Here is a 20,971-nt window from a genome sequence, read left to right as displayed (position 1 = left end):
CCCTCTCTCACTAGTATCCTTACATACAGATGAGGAAGGACACCACTTCGACTGGGACAACACATCCATCCTAGGACAAGCCAAACAGAGACACGCACAAGAATTCCTAGAGGCATGGCATTCCAACCAGAACTCTATCAACAAACACATTGACGTGGACCCCATTTACGACCCACAGAGAAAAAGAACAGGAAATGACTTCACCACAGGAAATGACATCACCAAACCAAGGAAACCTAAACACATAAATAAAAGGTGGGCCATACCACTAGTGCTTCATTGGAGACTCACTGATGCTGTTACCTAGTATGGTAACAAAATGTCTGAAAACAAACCTTCCAGCTCAGCGAGCAACCCGACATCCAGAACCTCAACCTGAGCTACAAATATTCACAAAACTCGCTATCTTAGAAATTATCAAATGAACCGAGTCTCGATCATGAGTAAGGTGATGGAAGGTGTCATTAACAGTGCTATCCAGCAGCAACCGCTCAGTGACAGTTTGGTTTCTGCCAGGGCCATTCAGTTCCTTACTACATTACAGCCTTGGTTCAAAAAACATGGACAGAAGAGATGAATTGCAGAGGGGAGTTGAGAGTGACAACTCTTGACATCAAGGCTGCATCTGACCAATTGTGACATCAGGGGCCCTAACAAAACTGGAATCAACGGGTATCAGGGGTAAACTCTCCCGTCATCAGAGTAATACCTGACACATTGGAAGATGGTTGTGGTTGTTGGAGGTCAGCCATCTCAGCAGGAGTTCCGCAGGGTCATATCCATGGCCCATCGATCTTCAGCTGCTTCATCAATGATGTTCCCATCCATCATAAGGTCAGAAGTGGGCATGTTCGCTGATGATTGCACAATGTTCAGCACCATTCCCGACTCCTCTGATACTGAACAAATGCAGCAAGACTCAGACCAATATCCAGGCTTGGACTGACAAGTGGCAAATAACATCAACACCACACAAGTGCTAGACAATAACAATCTCCATCAAGAGAGAATCTAACCATCACACCTTGACATTCAATGGCTTTACCATCACTGAAGTCCCCACAACTAATTTTCTCGTGTTTATCATTGACCAGAAGCTGAACTAAATGAGATATATCAGAAATATGGTTACAAGAGCAGGTCAGAGGCTAGGATTTCTGCAGATAGTAACACCACCCAACTCCTCAAAGCCTGTTCACCATCTATAAGGCACAAGTCAGGCATGAGATGGAATACTCCCCACCTGCCTGGATGGGGGCAGCTCCGACAACACTCAAGAAGCTTGACATCATTCAGAACAAAGGAGCCCGCATGATTGGCATCACATCCACAAACGTTTCGGTCCCCCCACCACCAACATTCAGTCGCAGAAGTACCATCACTAACATGAACAATAATAGCTGGAGAAACTTAGCAGGTCTGGCAGCATCTGTGGAGAGAAAGCAGTGGCAGCATTTCAGGTCCAGTGACCCTTCTTCAGAACTGCTTTTAGCTTGGAATAGGTTGGTATATATGCTGAAGGGTGGAGGGGGGGAGGAGTAAATGTGGAAATGAAGGTGGACATGGATCCCAGAGACAGAGAGAGAGAGAGACAGAGAGAGAGAGAGAGAGAGAGAGAGGAAAAATCATTGGGCAAACAAAGGAATGGCTAGCGGTGAGCTCGGAGAAAGGAAAGCTATTAATGGAGACCATTAGTGGGTGAAAATGGTGAAAGCAGCCTTTGTGATGACAAGGCCTAGTGTGTGGGGGTTGTGGTTCAGGACACGGAAGAAGGTGTACAGGCGCTAACATTTTTTAACTCAATATCAAGTCCTGAAAGCTGCAGGGTTCCCAATCAGAAAATGAGGTGCTATTCTTCCAGCATGCACTGAGCCTCCCTACAGCATTACCCAGCAAGCCCAGACAGAGAGGTTGACCAGGGTTCACAGCGATGTGTTGAAGTGGCAGGCAGCCGGAAGCTTGGGGTCATTTTTGCGGAGAAGCGTGAGTGTCCCACAATCTGTAATTCATCTTCCCAGTATAGAGGAAGCCACGTTGTGAGCAGTGAATACAGTTGACCAGATGGAGCAAAGTGCAGGTAAATCGCTGTTCCACCTGAAGGGTGTGCCTAAGGCCTTGGATGGTGAGGGGGAGGAAGTAAACAGGCAAGTGTTACATCTTCTGTGGTTGGACCAAAGGGTCAGTTTCCATACTGTATGGCTCTATCTAAGGTGCTGTGGAGAGGTGTTGGGAGTGGACCAGGGTGTCCCAGAGGGAATGGTCCCTGTTAAATGTTGACAACAGAGCGAAGCAAATATGTCTCTCGTGGTGGCATCTCCATTGGAGTTGGCGATAAGGTGGCTAATGATCCTTTTGATGTGGATGCTGGTGGGATGTAAATGAGGACCAGGTGTTGCTATCGGTGCTGTGAGAGGGAGGAGATAGGATGAGGGCGGAAGGGCAGGAGATGAGTTGGACACAGCTGAGGGCCCTGTCAACACGATGGTGGGAAATCCTGGGTTCAGGATAAAGGTAGATATTTCTGAGGACCCACCATGGAAGGTCACATCATCAGAAAGGATGTGCTGGAGAACTGAATAGAGTCTTTACAGGAAGCAGGGTGATAGGGTGTATACTCAAGGGAACTATGGGAGTCAGTTGGTTTATAGTCCCGACTTTAACAGTATCATTCCAGGTTCAGTAGGTAGTACAGAAGGCAGATGGCATGTTGGTGTTAATCTCAAAGAGAATGCAAGAAAAAAGTAGGGACATCTTACTAAAATTGTAAGGTGCACAGGACAGATCACAGATGGTGAACAGCTCTGATCCACTTATCTAAGCAAAGCCACATTGGTGTTGGAGGCTGAACCCAGGTCACGAGGGGTTTTCTTATGGGGAAGATGTCGAGTAGATTGGGTCTGTACTCACTGAACTCAGAAGAATGAGAGGTGACCTTATTGAAACACGAGATTCTTAAGTTGACAGGGTAGATGGGAAAAGCTGTTTTGATCCTGTAGGAGAATCTATGACCAGAGAGCAGAATCTCAGAATAAGAGAATCACACACTTATGACAGAAATGAGGAGAAATTTCTTTCCTCAGAAGTTATGAATCTATTAAATTCTTTACTGCAGAAGGCTGTTGTCTGGGTCATTAAGTATATTCAAGGCTGAGATAGTCAAGATTTTAATCAGCAAGGGAATCAAGGGTTATGGGGGAAAGGCAGGAAAAAGTGGAGTTGAGGGTTATCAGATCAGCCATGATCCCACTGAACAACAGATCAGACTGGATGGCTTTGTGTTGCTCCAACACCTGTGTGATCTGAGGTGACCCTACGTGGTGTTGCACTTATTTTGAAGTTATGCTCATTTGTTCAGGAGGTTAAGGGAGTTTCTCCACGTCAGCGCAGAAGGAGTTTATCCTCTCTCTCTCTATGCTGCTAATTCCTTTGATCAAGACATTAATCGTGATTTGGTACATTGAAGGGAATAAAAATCTAGTTTATGAAATTTGATGTCGGAACATCATATTACCCTCCTATCATAGTATCATTGTGGAGCCCTGCACTGCAGTGTAACCTCTCTGCAATTTAAGTAATTGGCTAAAGATAGAGAGAGAGAGAGAGTGTGTGAGTGTGTGTGTGTGTGAGTGTGTGAGAGAGAGAGAGAGAGACAGACAGACAGACAGAGTGAGAGAGAGACAGAGTGAGAGAGAGAAGCAGACCTTTTGGCATAACTCATCCATGCTGACCAGATTGCCAGTACCCGGCCCATGTCCCTCTAAACCCTTCCTATTCATGTATCCACCCAGATACCTTTAAAATGCTGTAATTGTACCAGCCTCCACCACTCCCTCTGGCAGCTCATTCCATACATGCACCACCTCGTATAAAAAAATTGGGCCTCAGGTCGCTTTTATATCCTTCCCCTCTCACCTTAAAACTATCACCTCTCACTTTAAACTTATCACCTCTCACTTTAAACCTATCACCTCTCACCTTAAACCTATCACCTCTAGAATCATCATAGGGTCACAGAACCCCTGCAGTGTTGAAACAGGCCATTTGGCCCAACAAATCCACACTGACCTTCCAAAGAGTATCCCACCCAGACCCATTCCCTACCCTATTATTCCATATTTCCCCTGACTAATGCACCTAACCCACACATCCCGAACACTATGGGCAATTTAGCCCGGCCAAATCACCTAACCTGCACATCTTTGGACTGTGGGAGGAAACCCACACAGTCACAGTGAAAATGTGCAAACTCCACACAGACAGATGCCCGAGGTTGGAATCGGACCCAGGTCCCTGGCGCTGTGAGGCAGCAGTGCTAACCACCGAGCCACTGTGCTGCCCATGGTAGCCATGATAGTTTTGGACTTCCTTACCTTGGGGAAAAGCCTTTGGCTATCCACCCATGCCCCTGTATAGAAACCTGTATATGGTCACCCTCAGCCTCCAATGCTTCAGGGAAAATAGCCCCAGCCTATTCAACCTCTCCCTTTCGCTCAAACATGTGGGACAAATCTGTACTCTGGCATGTGCCACCTTGATAATAAGTGCCTAGACCAACACTTGAAAACAACCCACAACGACGCCTAATAACCACAGGGCAACAGGGGTATATTAGACGAAGTTCCACAAACGGTTACCTTCGCATGTCATAGAAGGAAGCAACATACAATCATGTAATCAGAGAGTCTAAGAAGAGACGGCTCTGGAAAGATCCATGGACAATTTCTCCATGCTGAAAATCTGCTGCAATAAAGGTCAAGTGTCTAACAGCTGCAGTTATTGAAATGACTCCAATCCCAGAATGCACAATTATAATAACACTGGTGGTAGAACCTGCCTTTATCAGATTGCTCTCTTCACTGTTCCATGAGACACTTTCACCCCACCCCTCCATTCAACTCACTGTGTAGTCTGTCATCTTGTTTAGACAGGAGATAGCCACTGACCATTACGCTGGTTCATCACCGGGCACACGACAACAACACGGTCCACTTTGCCAGGACCATCGCTGTCAGCCCCTCCTCTCAGCTGTACCCTGGGGATCTGAGACCAGTGATGGGATGGCTCTGGGTGGGAGATCAGTGAGCTCAGCCACACACCAGGCTTTGCTATGACTCAGCATGAAGCAGCATCCAGGGAAGGCAGATTTCAGATTCCGGGTGAACGATCGGAGGGCAGGGCTGAGGAGAAATTATTTCCTGCATTAGGCTGGAGCACAGCACCTGAAAGGGTGAAGGAAACAGATTCGCCCCAAAAGAGAATCGATCTAATACCCGAGTGAAGGGGCAAATGCAGAGTAGTGGGATTAAGTTGATAGCCTATCAAAGAACTAGCACAAGTGTGATGGGCCAAATAGTCTCCTTCTACACTACCTTATCTTATGATGCAGAAGCTTCAAAGGGTCACAGCAAAGAGGTTCAGTGTCTGCTACGCAACTTACAGCCACTGGATGTGATTCTTGGATTTCTTAGCGATGAGTTTGATGCCCTCCAGGACGTTGGTGATGTCATAGATTCTGCGCTTCTGAACTTCGAGGGCCTGTGCTGCCCAGTTCAGGTCCAGTACGCCATCTGGAGACTGTGCCAACAGATGGATAAACCGCTTGGTGATCAGGCTCAGGGACGTGTCATATCGAGTCTTCTCCACTGGGGATTTCAGACCTAAGACCAAAAGAACTTGCATGGAATTACAGAGAATATACAGCACAAAACTGGCCCAAGGCTGATGTTCATGCCTCACACTTTGCCCCAACCATCTTCGTCTCATTATCAGCCACAGCTCAGTGCACACCTCTGAGTCCCAGCGCAGGGTTTCAGCACAAATACAAGGCAGACACTCCCATGCAGCACTGAGGGAGTGTTGTGCAGCCGAAGGTACCTTCTTTTAGATAAGATACTAAACCAAGTCCCCACCGACCCACTGGGGTCATGTTAAATACCCGACGACACTATGTCCTGGTCAACAGTCAACCCTCAATCAACATCCCAAACACAGAATACCTGGCCTTTAACAGGCTGCTGTTTGTGGGAGCTTGCTGTACACCACTTGGTTGCGACATTTCCTGTATTACCACAGTGACCACACGTCAAAAAGTATTTAATCAGCCGTGGAGCACCAAGGGATCATGAAAAATGCAACAGAAATCCAATTCTAGAAGCACAATCTTCCATTTCTTTCTCTCACTCAATGGTTATTTAGTTTCCCATTAAGCGCATCCGCCTATGAATTAGGATCAGGAATAGAGAGGAGACAATGGCCTAGTTGTATTATCGGTAGGTTATTAATCCAGAGACTCAAATAACCTTCTAGCAACCCAGGTTCGTGTCCTGCCATGGCAGGTGAACCAGGAAGATAACAAAATCTGGAATTAAGATTCTAATGATTATCTCGTCTGGTCTATATGTGACTCATCGCAATCTGGTTGACTCTTACCTACCCTCTGGAACATAAATGCCAGCCCAGCCTCACTCTGAGAACAAATTTTTTAAAAAGATAGCCATCCTGCCTCTTGAGCTTGCTTCACCATTCAGAAGGTCAGGGTTATGCTGATTGTAAGTTCAAATCCACATTCCCGTCTATCCTGGTAACCTTTCACCTACTTACCAAACAGGGAATCCACCTCTACCTTCTAAGTATTCCATCATTCCGTTTTCAAAACTTTTACAGAAAGGGTTTCCAACAACTTGACAGCAAAACCAATTTGTCTCCTCTGTTTTACGTGGCTTTTTAACAGTGACGCCCTAGTTGCAGATTCTCCCACAAAAGGAAAGATCCTTTCCACATCTACCCTGTCATTTTACACTAACTGTAAACAGTTGAGGTCCTATTACCGATCCCTGCGGTACACTCCTTTTCATAGCTTTCAAAGCTGAAAGAAAGACTCATTTATGCCCATAAAAACCGAAAGAACTACGGATGCTGTAAATCAGAAACAAAAACAGAAGTTGCTGGAAAAGTGCAGCAGGTCTGGCAGCATCTGTGAAGAGAAATCAGAGTTAACATTTCGGGTCGATTTATGACCATCTGGAAGAGCATGGCTTGATTAAATGCAGTCAACACGGCTTTGTGAGGGGCAGGTCATGCCTCACAAACCTTATCGACTTCTTTGAGGATGTGACTAGAAAAGTTGATGAGGGTCGAGCTGTGGATGTGGTGTATATGGACTTCAGCAAGGCATTTGATAAGGTTCCCCATGGTAGGCTCATTCAGAAGGTCAGGAGGAATGGGATACAGGGTAACATAGCTGTCTGGATACAGAATTGGCTGGCCAACAGAAGACAGCGAGTGGTAGTAGAAGGAAAATATTCTGCCTGGAAGTCTGTGGTGAGTGGTGTTCCACAGGGCTCTGTCCTTGGGCCTCTATTGTTTGTAATTTTTATTAATGACTTGGAAGAGGAGGTTGAAGGATGGGTCAGTTAGTTTGCAGACGACACAAAGGTTGGAGGTGTCGACAGTATAGAGGGCTGTTGTAGGCTGCAGCGGGACATCGACAGGATGCAGAGATGGGCTGAGAGGTGGCAGATAGAGTTCAACCTGGATAAATGTGAGGTGATGCATTTTGGAAGGTCGAATTTGTTAAGAAAACATATGGTGTTTTGGCTTTCATTAACAGGGGGATTGAGTTTAAGAGTCGTGAGATCTTGTTGCAGCTCTATAAAACTTTGGTTAGACTGCACTCGGAATACTGCGTCCAGTTCTGGTCACCCTATTATAAGAAAGATGTGGATGCTTTGGAGAGGGTTCAGAGGAGGTTTACCAGGATGCTGCCTGGACTGGAGGGCTTATCTTATGAAGAGAGGTTGATTGAGCTCAGACTTTTTTAACTGGAGAAGAGGAGGAGGAGAGGGGACCTAATTAAGGTATACAAGATAATGAGATGCATAGATAGAGTTGATAGCCAGAGACTATTTCCCAGGGCAGAAATTACTAACACGAGGGGTCATAGTTTTAAGCTGGTTGGAGGAAAGTATAAAGGCGGGTTCTTTACACAGAGAGTTGTGAGAGGGACATTTAAGAGACTACTGGACATGCATATGGTCACAGACATTTGAGGGTGCATATGTGAGAATCAGTGGTTGGCGCAACATCGTGGGCTGAAGGGCCTGTTCTGTGCTGTACTGTTCTATGGGTCCGGTGATCCTTCCTCAGAAGCCGAAACGTAAACACTGGTTTTTATCTTCACAGATGTGGGCAGACCTGCTGAGCTTTTCCAGCAACCTCTCATTTATGCCGGCTCTGCTTCCTGCTAACGTGTTACCTCCAAAACCACAACCTTTTATTTTCTGTAAAAACCTTTGACATCAAAATTTCCAGAAATCCCTTTCTTCACAGCACATTACTTCCTTAAAGGACTTCTACAGCTTGATTGGATGTGATATCCCTGTCACAGAACCAAACTGACTGCCCAATTACCTTGAACTTATCCAAGTTCCCTGTTAATAACCTCTTTAAGAATACCTTCTAACATTTTCCCAAAGACAGATAAGGAGTTAACCAGCCTGTAGTTTCCTGCGTTCTGTCTCCTTTTGTTTCCGAATGAAGGAGTTACATGTGTTGCCTTCCAACCTAACAGGACAGCTCCTGAATCAAGGAAGATTTCTAAAATGAACACCAATGCATCAACTATCTCATTATATTTAAGATCTTAGGACTAAGTCCAACAGGAATCTATGGAGTTTGATGCATAACTTGAGAATGATAATATCCAGATAATGTGCTTGGTTTTGAAGTGATATGGATTGATAAATATTACCAGGATATCAGGGGAAACTCCCCTACCACTTTTCTTCATATTAGCGCTGGGGACCATCTGCATCCACCTGGGAGGCCAGATCGGAGTTTTGGTCTAACATCTCATCTCCAAGTGCAGATCGCCCTATGCACTGAATAGAGTCCAGCACAACGTCGGGGTTGGGGGTCCCACATGCAGCATTGATCATTCAACAAGGACTTGCACTGGAACTGAATCAAAGCGTAGGAAGGCGATGCTGCAGTTGACTACATCTGTACAGTATTGGTCACCTTCGTAAGGAATGACAGAAATGCACTGGAAACAGTTCAGAGACGGTTTCCCAGACCACTGCCTGGAATCCAACCTGGTTAGCTCGTGTGGAAGGATTGCACAGGCTAGCCTTGCTCTGCTGTTGTTTGAAAGCGGAAGACGCCAAGTATACTGTTTTGGAAAATGTAGAGAGTGATGGACTGTCAAGGGAATGTAGCACGAACAGCCAGGTTTCTGGAATGAGCTGCCAGAGGAAGTGGGACCATTGGTAAAATTACAGCATTTAAAAGGTATCTGGATGGGTATATGAATAGGAAGGGTTTAGAAGGATATGGGCCAAGTGCTGGCAAAAGGGATTAGATTAATTTAGGATATCTGGTCAGCATGGACGCGTTGGACCGAAGGGTCTGTTTCCATGCTGTACATCTCTATGACTCTATGAAGCACACCAGATCCAGAAAGGTCTTCACTGGGTGGATGTGAACAGGGTTCTCCTGTTACGGGAAAGTCTGGAACGTATTTTTCAATTAGAGATCACCGATTTAAGACTCAGATAGGGTGAAAGTTTCCCCCTCTAAACAGTCATATGAGCCTTTGGAGTTCTCTTCCACATTGACAGTGGAAGTAGAGACTGAAGACAGATTAGATTAAATAGCTCACAGTATGGAGACAGGCGCTTCTGCCCAACAAATCAGCGCCGACTCCCCCCAAAGCGCAACCCACCCAGACCCATTCCCCGACCCTATATTTAACACTGACTAATGCACCTAACACTGTGGGCAATTTAGCATGGCCAATTCACCTAACCTGCATATCTTTGGACTGTGGGAGGAAACTGGAGCACCTGGAGGAAACCCACGCAGACACTTGGAGAATGTGCAAACTCTACACAGACAGTCGCCCGAGGCTGGAATCGAACCCGGATCCCTGGTGCTGTGAGGCAGCAATGCTAACCACTGAGCCACCGTGCCGTCCATGTCGAAAGATTCATATTAAGGAATGGATTAAGAGATTATCGGGTGTAGGCGGGAATGGGGAGTTGGGGTCACAATCAAATCCTGATCATATTAAATGGTAGAGCAGATCCAAGGGGCCAAATGGCCTACTCCTAAACAGAATGTTGATATGTAGCAGCTTCACTGCAATAAATGACATTCAGCCTCACAAGGGGAAATCAGGAGAGCTGACCAAAAACTTAGTGGGATGTAAGGAACACCTTAAATCATAGAATCCTTACACTGTGGAGGCAGGCCATTTGGCCCTTTGAAGAGCATCCCACCAGACACACCACCCTACCCTATCAATGTAACTTTGCATTTCCCATGGTTAATTCACCAGGTCTACACATCCCTGGGCACTATGGAGGAAATGTTCAGACACAGGGAGAATGTGCAAACTGCATACACAGTCACCTGAGGGGGGAATCGAACCTGAATCCCTGGCGCTGTGGCTCAGTGGTTAGTACTGCTGCCTCAATGTGCCACCCCAGGATAGGGAAGAAAGATTCAGGGGAACTCCAGAGATTGGGACATGGACAGCTGAAGGCTGTAATGTTGAAATGAAAGCATGATTTGGAGATGCCGGTGTTGGACTGGGGTGGACAAAGTTAAAAATCACACAACACCAGGTTATAGTAAAAAGTGAGGTCTGCAGGTGCTGGAGATCAGAGCTGAAAATGTGTTGCTGGAAAAGCGCAGCAGGTGAGGCAGCATCCAAGGAACAGGAGAATCGATGTTTCGGGCATAAGCCCTTCATCAGGATTTCTGATGAAGGGCTTATGCCCGAAACGTCCAATTTCCTGTTCCTTGGATGCTGCCTGACCTGCTGCGCTTTAACCAGCAACACATTTTCAACACCAGGTTATAGTCCAACAGGTTTAATTGAAAGCACTAGCTTTCGGAGCGACGCTCCTTCATCAGGTGGTTGTGTGACTATAACCTGGTGTCGTGTGATTTTTAATTTTAGAAATGAAAGCAGTCAGGCCTGTGTCAGAGGTAAAAACGCGAGATACACAGAGAGGACTAGGAGGGCTGCTGAGCTGCAGGTGGTGGCAAGGGGTCAGGAGGAGCGAGCTCAGAGACAAAGGTGAGAACTTGGAAATCAGTGTGTTGCTGAACAGGAGATGATGTAGGTCTGGGGCTTCTGGGTATACAGGAACAAATCCAATCTCAAACGTGAGCAGTTTATGTTGAGCTGCTGTTACAGAGGAGGCCGAGCCCTGAGAGTTTTGGAATACCGAGGTGGGAGGTTAACAAGGGGTGTGAATGAAGCTGAGCTGAGGCAGGGGCTGTGATGGAGAAGGGGCCCAGGCACAGCTTGAGAGAAAACATCAGCCTTCAAACCTGGCAAACTAGCACAGCTACAATGGGCAGAGTGGCCATCGGGCATGGATCTGCTCCAGTTAACAGATATGAAGCTGGAAGAAAACAGCAGGCCAGACAGCATCTGAAGAGCAGGAAAGGCAATATTTCGGGTCAAAACCCTTTGTCAGTCCCAGCGAAGGGTTTCGAGCCAAAACGTTAACTCTCCTACTCCTTGGAGGTTACCTGACCTGCTGTGCTCTTCCAGCTTCACATCTATTGACTCTGACCTCCAGCATTTGCAGTCCTTACAGCCTCTAGTACTGGTCCGCTGCCCAGCCAATAATGAGGGAGACCAACTACAACCACATCTCATCTTCTAATCAGAAGAGACCAACAAGCTCCCAATCTCGGGCAGTTGCCAATGAGGACCTGGAACCAAGTGCAAAGACGCAGGTGCACTCTAAAGCTTGTTGAGGTAGGGGAGATGGTACTGGAGAGCTGGGGTCTTTGACAGCTGGGGCATTGCACATGTTACAAAGCAAAGCACAGTCAACAGGTTTCATTAAAATGCACCATACCTCTCCCTGAAGACTTGCCTTTCCCTCTGGGGCTCACCATCTCCATGGGCAGATACTGATGATCACTCTCCAGCTCCAACTTCCTCTTCACCTGCAAAGAGCACCGGAAGGAGCCGGGTGAGAAACCAACTCACTCACAAACTACCGCCTCAGTCCCTGCCCTCCTCTTCCATACAATCCCATCATTAGAGCAGGAAAAAACAGCAAGAATGTCCACTGTGTCAGGAGAAACGGAAAAGCAGCGCGTGCGTGTCAATAGAGAAAGAGTGCAGGAAGCCGCTGGACAGGAGGATCTTGGGTGACCCTCGACATGAATTACAAAAAGCTAGCACACAGAAAGAGCAGGTAATTGGGAAGGCATGCAGTGTTGTCTTTTATTGCAAGGGGTTTGGAGAGTAAAAGTGGGCAAGTCCTACTACAACTGTATATGGCATTTGTGAGACAGCACTTTGTATAATATGGACACCTTTAGTTTCCTTTCTTAAGGAGATATGTCCTTCCATTGGAACTGGTTGAGGTTGTGATTCTCAAAAATCGCTTCCACTGGAGCTGTTCAGAGAAGGCTCAGTTAAGTGATTCCTGAGATAGAGGGTTTTTTTAAAAATTCACTCATGGAATGCGGGTGTGGCTGGGGAGCCAGCATTTAATGCCTGTCCCTAGTTGCCCTAGAACTGAGTGGCCTGCTCAAGCCATTTCACAGAGAGTCAATCACACCGCTGTGGCTCTGGAATCACCTGTAGGCCAGACCAGGTGAGGATGGCAGATTTCCTTCCTGGAAGGACATTAATGAGTCAGATGGGTTTTTCTGACAATTGACAATGGTTTCATGCTCATCAATAGATTCTTAATTCCAGTTTTTTTTTCTCTGTTGAATTCAAATTCTAACACCTGCCGCAGTGAGAGTCGAACCCAGGTCTCCAGAACATGAGCTGAGTTTCTGGATTAATAGTCTAACAATAATACCTCTAGACCATCACCTCCCCTTCTCGTGAGGAAAGGGTGACTAAGTTGGATCTATACTCTTTGGAATTTGTTAGAATGTGAGGTGATCATATTGAAAGGTTGGACAGTATGGACACTGAGAGGATGTTTCCTCTCATGGAGGAATCTACAACATGGGGCTAGAGTTTAAAAATAAGAGTTCTCCCATTTAACACTGAGACAAGATCTTCCTCCGCCAAGAATCAGCTTTGTTTAAAATTCCCTTCCATCGAGAGTGAAGGTTGGGCCACTGAGTAAATCTAGGGCAACAATTTTCATCCAGAATTGGGAGTTCTTGGGGGAGCACATAGAATTGGATTTGGCATCATCATCATCAGGTCAGCCACAAATCTTATTGAGTGGCAGCAGAGTGAGGCTTATGCAGCACACTGCTCTCTCAGCAAGCTAGCTAATTACTCCCACTTCTATGGCTCTGACCCATTGGTCCGGCAATGATTTCCTTTTCAAGTTTTTATTCAACTTTCTTTGAAAATTACTTTTGAACTTGCTTCCAACATCCTTTCAGAAGAATGTTTCTGATCACAACTCGCTGGGTAACAATTTCACAGCTAGCAGTTCATGGGAAGACAAGAGGTTACAAACAATTTTCTCTCTCATTGTCAAAAGGTGTGGAGCTGGAAAAGCACAGCAGGTCAGGCAGCATCTGAGGAGCAGGAGAGTCGACCTTTCGGGCATAAAATATTCATCAAGAAGATTTGACACCAGTAATATAGGATCAACATTCAGAGAGGCAACCAAAGGCTTGGTTAACGTGCATCTTAAGGGAAGAGAAGATAGGTTCAGAAACAGAATTCCAGCATTTAGGATCTAAGTTGTGTCTCCAATACACCAGTAACCCCACATACTCAGTTTTCTATTCTGTGGTTCAAACATTGGTTCCCGTGCAACCTGTCTCCAAAGACCTATCACTTTAGTGAAAGGCCCCAGATGGGAATGGGGTAAAGAGTTGACGATTGACAGGAAATAATGCTTTGTTAAGTAACTTCAGAAGGCAGCGAGAGTGTGTCCCCACTGATGTGGGCCTGGTGTTACAAACAAGGTAACTACAAGTCGCCACATTTCCTGCCCCAAATGGCATGAGTGAACCAGACAGATTTTTACAACATTCAACGTAAGGAGATTTTACAGACATATGGCACAGGCAGTTAAGCATCTTTGATTAAAATTTCAGGGCTACTTGAATTATTTGCACAAACAATCTTCCCGACCCCAAAAAGGTTTTGCTGCATGTCTTGCAGTTCATACACACACATACAATGTGGGCCATAGACATGACATAGTAGTCAGAGATAACTTAGCAACACACTCACAGACAAACAGTCAACTTAGGAAAACTCAAACAATCCGTACAATGACCAGATATTAAGTCAAGAGCCCCCAGAACGCCCCATACCCAAGATGAAAGCATCTCATCTAACACAACACCCCAAAAACCTTTGGAAGGAAATTTAACCCGACACTACGCTGCTTTCTTCATTGTCGAGTTTGAATAGGAAAATGTTTATCGTGTTTACATTAGGAGAGGACAGTCAGCATTATAGGAAAATGCTTAAAGCGTTTACATCAGGAGGAGGGGGCAATCAGCAGTATACAAAAATACTTATATTAATCATATCAGCAGAAGAGGACAGTCAGCATTATAGGAAAATGTTTAAGAGTATTTACATAAGCAGGATAGGACAGTCAGAACTATACGAAGATGGTTATACTGATCACATCAGCAGGAGAGGACAGTCAGCATTATAGGAAAATGTTTATAGTGTTTACATCAGCAGGAAAGGAAAATCAGCATTATAGGAAAATGATTATAGTGTTTACATCAGGATAGGACAGTCAATATTATAGGAAAATGTTTAAGAGTATTTACATAAGCAGGATAGGACAGTCAGCACTATACAAAAATGTTTATAGTGTTCACATCAGCCGGATAGGATAAACAGCATTATAGGAAAATGTTTATATTAATCACATCAGCAGGATAGGATAAGCAGCATTATAGGAAAATGTTTATAGTGTTTACATCAGCAGGATAGCATAATCAGCATTATAGTAAAACGTTTACAGGGTTTACATAGCAGGATAGGACAGTCAGCACTATACAAAAATGTTTATACTGTTTACATCAGGATAGGACAGTCAGCACTATAGGAAAATGTTATAGTTTTTACATCGGGGGAGAGAACTGTCAGCAATATAGGAAAATGTTTACAGTGTTCACATCAGCAGGATAGGACTATCAGCATTATAGGAAAATGTTTATAGGGTTTACATCAGGAGGAGAGGACCGTTAGCATTATAGGAAAATGTTTACAGTGTTTACATCAGGAGGGGACAGTAACCATATAGGAAAATGTTCATAGTGTTTACATCAGCAGGAGAGGACAGTCAGCATTATAGGAAAATGTTTATAGTGTTTACGTCATGAGAGGACAATCAGCAGTATAGGAAAATGCTTATAGCATTTACATCAGCAAGAGAGGTCAGTCAGCATTATAGGAAAATGTTTATAGTGTTTACATCAGGAGATGACAGTCAGCATTATAGGAAAATGTTTATATTAATCACATCAGCAGGAGAGGTCAGTCAGCATTATAGGAAAATGTTTATAGTGTTCACATCAGCAGGATAGGATAACCACCGTTATAGGAAAATGTTTAGAGTGTTTACATCAGGAGGAGAGGACATTCAGTATTACAGGGAAATGTTTATAGTGTTCACATCAGCAACGAGTGAATCCTTAGAAGAGTATTAAGGAAGTGGGAGTATACTGAAGAGGGAAATCAGGAGGGCAAAACAGGGACATAAGATAGATTTGGCAAATAAAATTAAGGAGAATCCAAAGGGTCTAAGGACAAAAGGGTAACTAGGGAGAGAATAGGGCCCCTCAAAGATCAGCAAAGCGGCCTTTGTGTGGAGCGACAGAAAATGGGGGAAATACTAAATGAATATTTTGTATCAGTATTTACTGAGGAAAAGGATATGAAAGATATAGACTGTAGGGAAATAGATGGTGACATCTTGAAAAATGTCCATTTTCAGAGGAGGATGTGCTGGTTGTCTTGAAACGGTTAAAGGTGGATAAATTCCCAGGACCTGATCAGGTGTACCCTAGAACTCTGATTCGGGAAAGTCAACATGGCTTTGTGCGTGGGAAATCATGTCTCACAAACTTGATTGAGTTTTTGAAGAAGTAACAAAGAGGATTGATGAGGGCAGAGCGGTAGATATGATCCATATGGACTTCAGTAAGGCATTCGACAAGGTTCCCCATGGGAGATTGATTAGCAAGGTTAGATCTCATGGAATACAGGGAGAACTAGCCATTTGGATACAGAACTGGCTCAAAGGTAGAAGACAGTGGTTGGTGGTGGAGGGTTGTTTTTCAGACTGGAGGCCTGTGACCAGTGGAGTGCCACAAGGATCGGTGCTGGGTCCTCGCCTTTTTGTCATTTACATAAATGATTTGGATGCGAGCATAAGAAGTACAGTTAGTAAGTTTGCAGATGACACCAAAATTGGAGGTGTAGTGGACAGCGAAGAAGGTTACCTTAGATTACAACAGGATCTGGACCAGATGGACCAATGGGCTGAGAAGTGGCAGATGGAGTTTAATTCAAATAAATGCGAGGTGCTGCATTTTGGGAAAGCAAATCTTAGCAGGGCTTATACACTTAATGGTGAGGTCCTAGGGAGTGTTGCTGAACAAAGAGACCTTGGAGTGCAGGTTCATGGTTCCTTGAAAGTTGGGTTGCAGGTAGATAGGATAGTGAAGAAGGCGTTTGGTATGCTTTCCTTTATTGGTCAGAGTATTGAGTACAGGGGTTGGGAGGTCATGCTGCAGCTGTACATGACTTTAGTTAAGCCTCTGTTGGAATATTGCGTGTAATTCTGGTCTCTTTCCTATCGGAAAGACGTTGTGAAACTTGAAAGGGTTCAGAAAAGATTTACAAGGATGTTGCCAGGGTTGGAGGATTTGAGCTACAGGGAGAGGCTGAACAGGCTGGGGTTGTTTTCCCTGGAGCGTCGAAGGCTGAGGGATGACCTTATAGAGGTTTACAAAATTATGAGGGGCACAGATAGGATAAATAGACAAAGTCTTTTCCCTGGGGTCGGGGAGTCCGCAACTAGAAGGCATAGGTTTAAGGTGAGAGGGGAGAGATATAAAAGAGACCTAAGGGGCAACCTTTTCACGCAGAGGGTGGTACATGTATGGAATGAGCTGCCAGAGGATGTGGTGGAGGCTGGTACAATTGCAACATTTAAGAGGCATTTGGATGGGTATACGATTAGGAAGGGTTTGGATGGATATGGGCCAGGTGCTGGCAGGTGGGACTAGATTGGGTTGGGATATCAGCATTATAGGAAAATGTTTCTAGTGTTCACATCAGCAGTACAGGACAATCAGCTTTATAGGAAAATATTTAGTGTGTTTACATCAGAGGGAGGGGACAGTCAGCATTATAGGAAAATGTTTAGAGTGTTCACATCATGAGGAGAGGACAATCAGCATTATAGGAAAATATTTAGTGTTTACTTCAGCAGGAGAGGACAGTCAGCATTTTAGGAAAATGTTTACAATGTTTACATCAGCAAGAGAGGACAGTCAGCATTCTACAAAAATGTTTATCGTGTTTACATCACAGGATAGGACAGTCAGCATTATAGGAAAATGTTTAGTGTTTACTTCAGCAGGAGAGGACAGTCAGCATTTTAGGGAAATGTTTATCGTGTTCATATCAGGAGAGGATTATAGGAAAATGTTTAGAGTGTATAATAAGAAAGCCCTTTTGGTGATGTAGGCAGCTTTAAGGTAGTAGCGATAGGATACACACAGATGTGACAAAGAGCAAGGAGAGATGTCTTCAATCACAGTAGCAATGCTTCCCTGGGTTACTGATGTTGCTTTAAACGCTAGATAAGTATACCATAAAACACACACACACAGTATATAACCAGGTGCTGCAAGGGTAGCTGTAATGGCACACTCAGTAAAAAGCTCCTCTAGCTGCTGTCTCTCTCTCTCTCCCTCACACACACACTGACACAGACACTCCAATTACCGGCGGGCGCCCTAGAGGGGGCCGCTGCCCCCACTCGGCTGAGCCGGGACCCAGTGGGGTAGCAGCGAACACCAGCACGCCCTGAGCCGCCTCCGAACCGGGCCCGGTCCCCGACCTCTCCGCCTCAACCGGGCCACTCCTTGCCGGGGAAGGAGGAGGAGGAGGTGGAGAGAGGGTGGAGGAGAAGATCAGCAGCGGCCGGCCGGGCCCGGTGCCGGTCCGGAGGGAATCAGCGGAGGTTCCGGGCTTTCCCGGAGCCCCGGACACTTCCCGGGACATGGTCAATGTTGCAATTGTTGCTGTTTCTGGTTGTTACTTTTGCTTTGTTTCTTTTTTTTTGGAGGGAAAAGGGGGTGGGGGTTAGTGTTTAAGAATGTCTGAGGCGGTGACTGTAAACTGCAGCGGGGTAGTGTCCGAGCCTTTAAAAAAGGATACTTGGAGGTGAACTCCAGTCCGGCGGTGCTGCCATCAGCAGCCGCTGACCCTCTCCCTCTCTCTCTCTCTCCTTCCTTCCTTCCTTCTCTCTCGCTGCTTTTTACGCGCCAAATATTTGCCGCGAAACGGCCGGTGCTTGCGTCACAATGCCCGGCCCCACCCCCCTCGGCCTCCCGATTGGCCTCCCTTCCAGACCGGCGGCCGCCTCCAGCCAATCGGCGACCCGGGAGGCCGGGGTAAGGGGCGGGCTTTCCGCTGATGCGGAAGGCGGGTGTTTTTAAAGGGAATGTGGGGGGTAGAACCAGGAAGTGTATCTCTGCACTCCTGTCTCAAAGGATAGAGGGGGATTCATTACCCAGCCCCAGCCCGACGTTTGATCAACCATACTATGTCTATATTGTTATTTGCACTTTGATCACTATATTATTTCTATATTGCACTTAGATCAAGAATTCTAATTCTATAGTGTTATTGCAACAGGATCAGCTTTGAACACCTATTTTGTTTCTTTAGTGTTATTGCACTTGCACTTTGATCACTTATGTTATTATACAGTGTTACTGCACTTGCATCTTCATCATCTATGCTATTTCTGTAGTGTTATTGCACCTGTATTTTAATCACCTATACTATTTCTGTAGTGTTTCTGTATTTGCATTTCAATCAATTGTATTTCTGTGGTATAACTGCACTTGTATTTTGATCATCTATGCTATTTCTTTATTTATTATTGCACTTTCATTTTGATCATGTATGCTAGTTCCATATTATTGCCCCTGTTTTTAGACATTATTGCCCATCTCAAATCATCCATCATATTGCTGTATTATTGCCTCTATTTTTGATCACTTATACTGTTTCTACATTGTTGTATCACTTGTACTTTTCTCACTTGTACAATTTCAAGAGGGTTATTTCACATGTAATTTGATCATCTATACTATTTCTGTAGTGTTAATGCAATTGTATTTCGATCACCTAAATGATGGAAGAGGGAGCTCTTTGGATTTTTGGGAGATCAGGACTGAGAAGTTGGTACCTGTGCAAGTGGACCGGTTGCACCTGAACAAAGCTGGGTCTGAGTTACTTCTGAGGTGTTTTGCTAGTGTAGATGGGAGGGCTTTAGATTAATTTTTCAGTGGTATGAGAACCAAGGAAAGTCATTGAAGAAAGACATTCTGGCTATTGAGGGAGTGTAGCGTAGGTTCACAAGGTCAATTCCTGGAATGGAGGGATTACCTTACACTGAAAGACTGAAGCGACTGGGCTTGTATACCCTTGAGTTTTGAAGACTGAGAGTGGATCTGATTGAGACATATAAGATTATGAAAGGATTGGACACTCTGGCAGCAGGAAACATGTTTCCGCTGATGGGTGAGTGCCGAACCAGAGGACACAGCTTAAAAATACAGGGTAGACCATTTAGGACAGAGATGAGGAGAAACTTCTTCACCCAGAGAGTGGTGGCTGTGTGGAATGCTCTGCCCCAGAGGGCAGTGGATGCCCAGTCTCTGGATTCATTTAAGAAAGAGTTGGACAGAGCTCTCAAAGGTAGTGGAATCAAGGGTAATGGAGATAAGGCAAGAAGCGGATACTGATTAGGAATGATCAACCATGATCATATTGAATGCCAGTGCAGGCTCGAAGGGTTGAATGGCCTACTCCTGCACCTATTGTCTAAGACAGAATAGTTGAGGAAGATATCAGCGTTCACAAAAAACTGGAGATTTGGTTGGTGTTAGTGTAGAGAGTTGCAAGTTAAAAGGTGAAGTGGGAATGAAGGAGAAAAAAATGAAGTCGAAGTCAGAATCACTGCACATCTGTTAACATACGGAGTACAGTCTCGTGAATAAGGCTGGGAGGTTACGGCACAGATTGCCATGTGGAAGTATGATGTTATGCAATAACCAAGACCGACCTAGCTCAAGGAAAGAAAAAGACTAGCTGTTAAATATTCTTGGGTATAAGGTGTTCAGAAAGGAAGAAAAGGGGATGGTGTGTTGGTTAAGGAAGCATTGTAGTGCTGGGGAAAGAGGATATAGTTAAGAGTTTGACAACAATAAATTTGGCAAAAGCAAAGGAACAGCAAGGGTACAATTACATTGCTAGGCGTGGTCTGTAGAAAAACCTCGCAATTTTTGAAAAGATTTGTAGTTCAGGTTGAGGTCCCGCATGTAAGTTTGTTCACTGAGCTGGAAGGTTTGTTTTCCGACGCTTTGTCATCATACTAGGTAACATCTTCAGTGAGCCCCCAGTGAAGCACTTGTGGTATGTCCTGCTTTCTATTTATGTGTTTCAGTTTCTTTAGGTAGGTCACAACATTTGTGGTTCTTTTTCTCTTCGAATTTGCTTCTTCGAAGAAAGACACCACTTCGACTGTGCCAACTCATGCATCCTAGGACAAACCAAACAGAAACATGCATGAGAATTCCTAGAAGCATGGCATTCCAACCGGAACTCTATCAACAAACACATCGATTTGGATCCCATCTACCATTCTCTGAGAAAAAGAACTGGAAATTATATCATTTACCCGAAGAAACCTAAACACATAAGTAGAAACCGGGACATACCACCAGTGCTTCTCTGGAGGCT

General features: G+C 45.0%; 1 protein-coding gene across 1 annotated transcript in view; it reads right to left on the bottom strand.

The window, feature by feature from the left end:
* LOC132822801 (transcription factor E2F1-like) overlaps window positions 1-18,453 on the bottom strand; it is a 33,710-nt gene extending 15,257 nt beyond the window's left edge. The window contains exons 1-3 of the mRNA XM_060836154.1: window positions 17,942-18,453; window positions 11,880-11,970; window positions 5,438-5,657 (exon numbers count right to left, since the gene is read on the bottom strand). Of these exons, the coding sequence (XP_060692137.1) occupies window positions 5,438-5,657; window positions 11,880-11,970; window positions 17,942-18,220 (590 nt within the window). The 5' untranslated portion in view covers window positions 18,221-18,453. The remainder of the gene's footprint in view (window positions 1-5,437; window positions 5,658-11,879; window positions 11,971-17,941) is intronic.
* Window positions 18,454-20,971: the final 2,518 nt, after the last annotated feature.

The sequence above is a fragment of the Hemiscyllium ocellatum genome, chromosome 15, assembly GCF_020745735.1.
Source record: "Hemiscyllium ocellatum isolate sHemOce1 chromosome 15, sHemOce1.pat.X.cur, whole genome shotgun sequence".
Lineage (NCBI taxonomy): Eukaryota > Metazoa > Chordata > Chondrichthyes > Orectolobiformes > Hemiscylliidae > Hemiscyllium > Hemiscyllium ocellatum.
The sequence above is the reverse complement of the archived record's forward strand: the minus strand, read 5'-3'. Positions and strand labels throughout refer to the sequence as shown.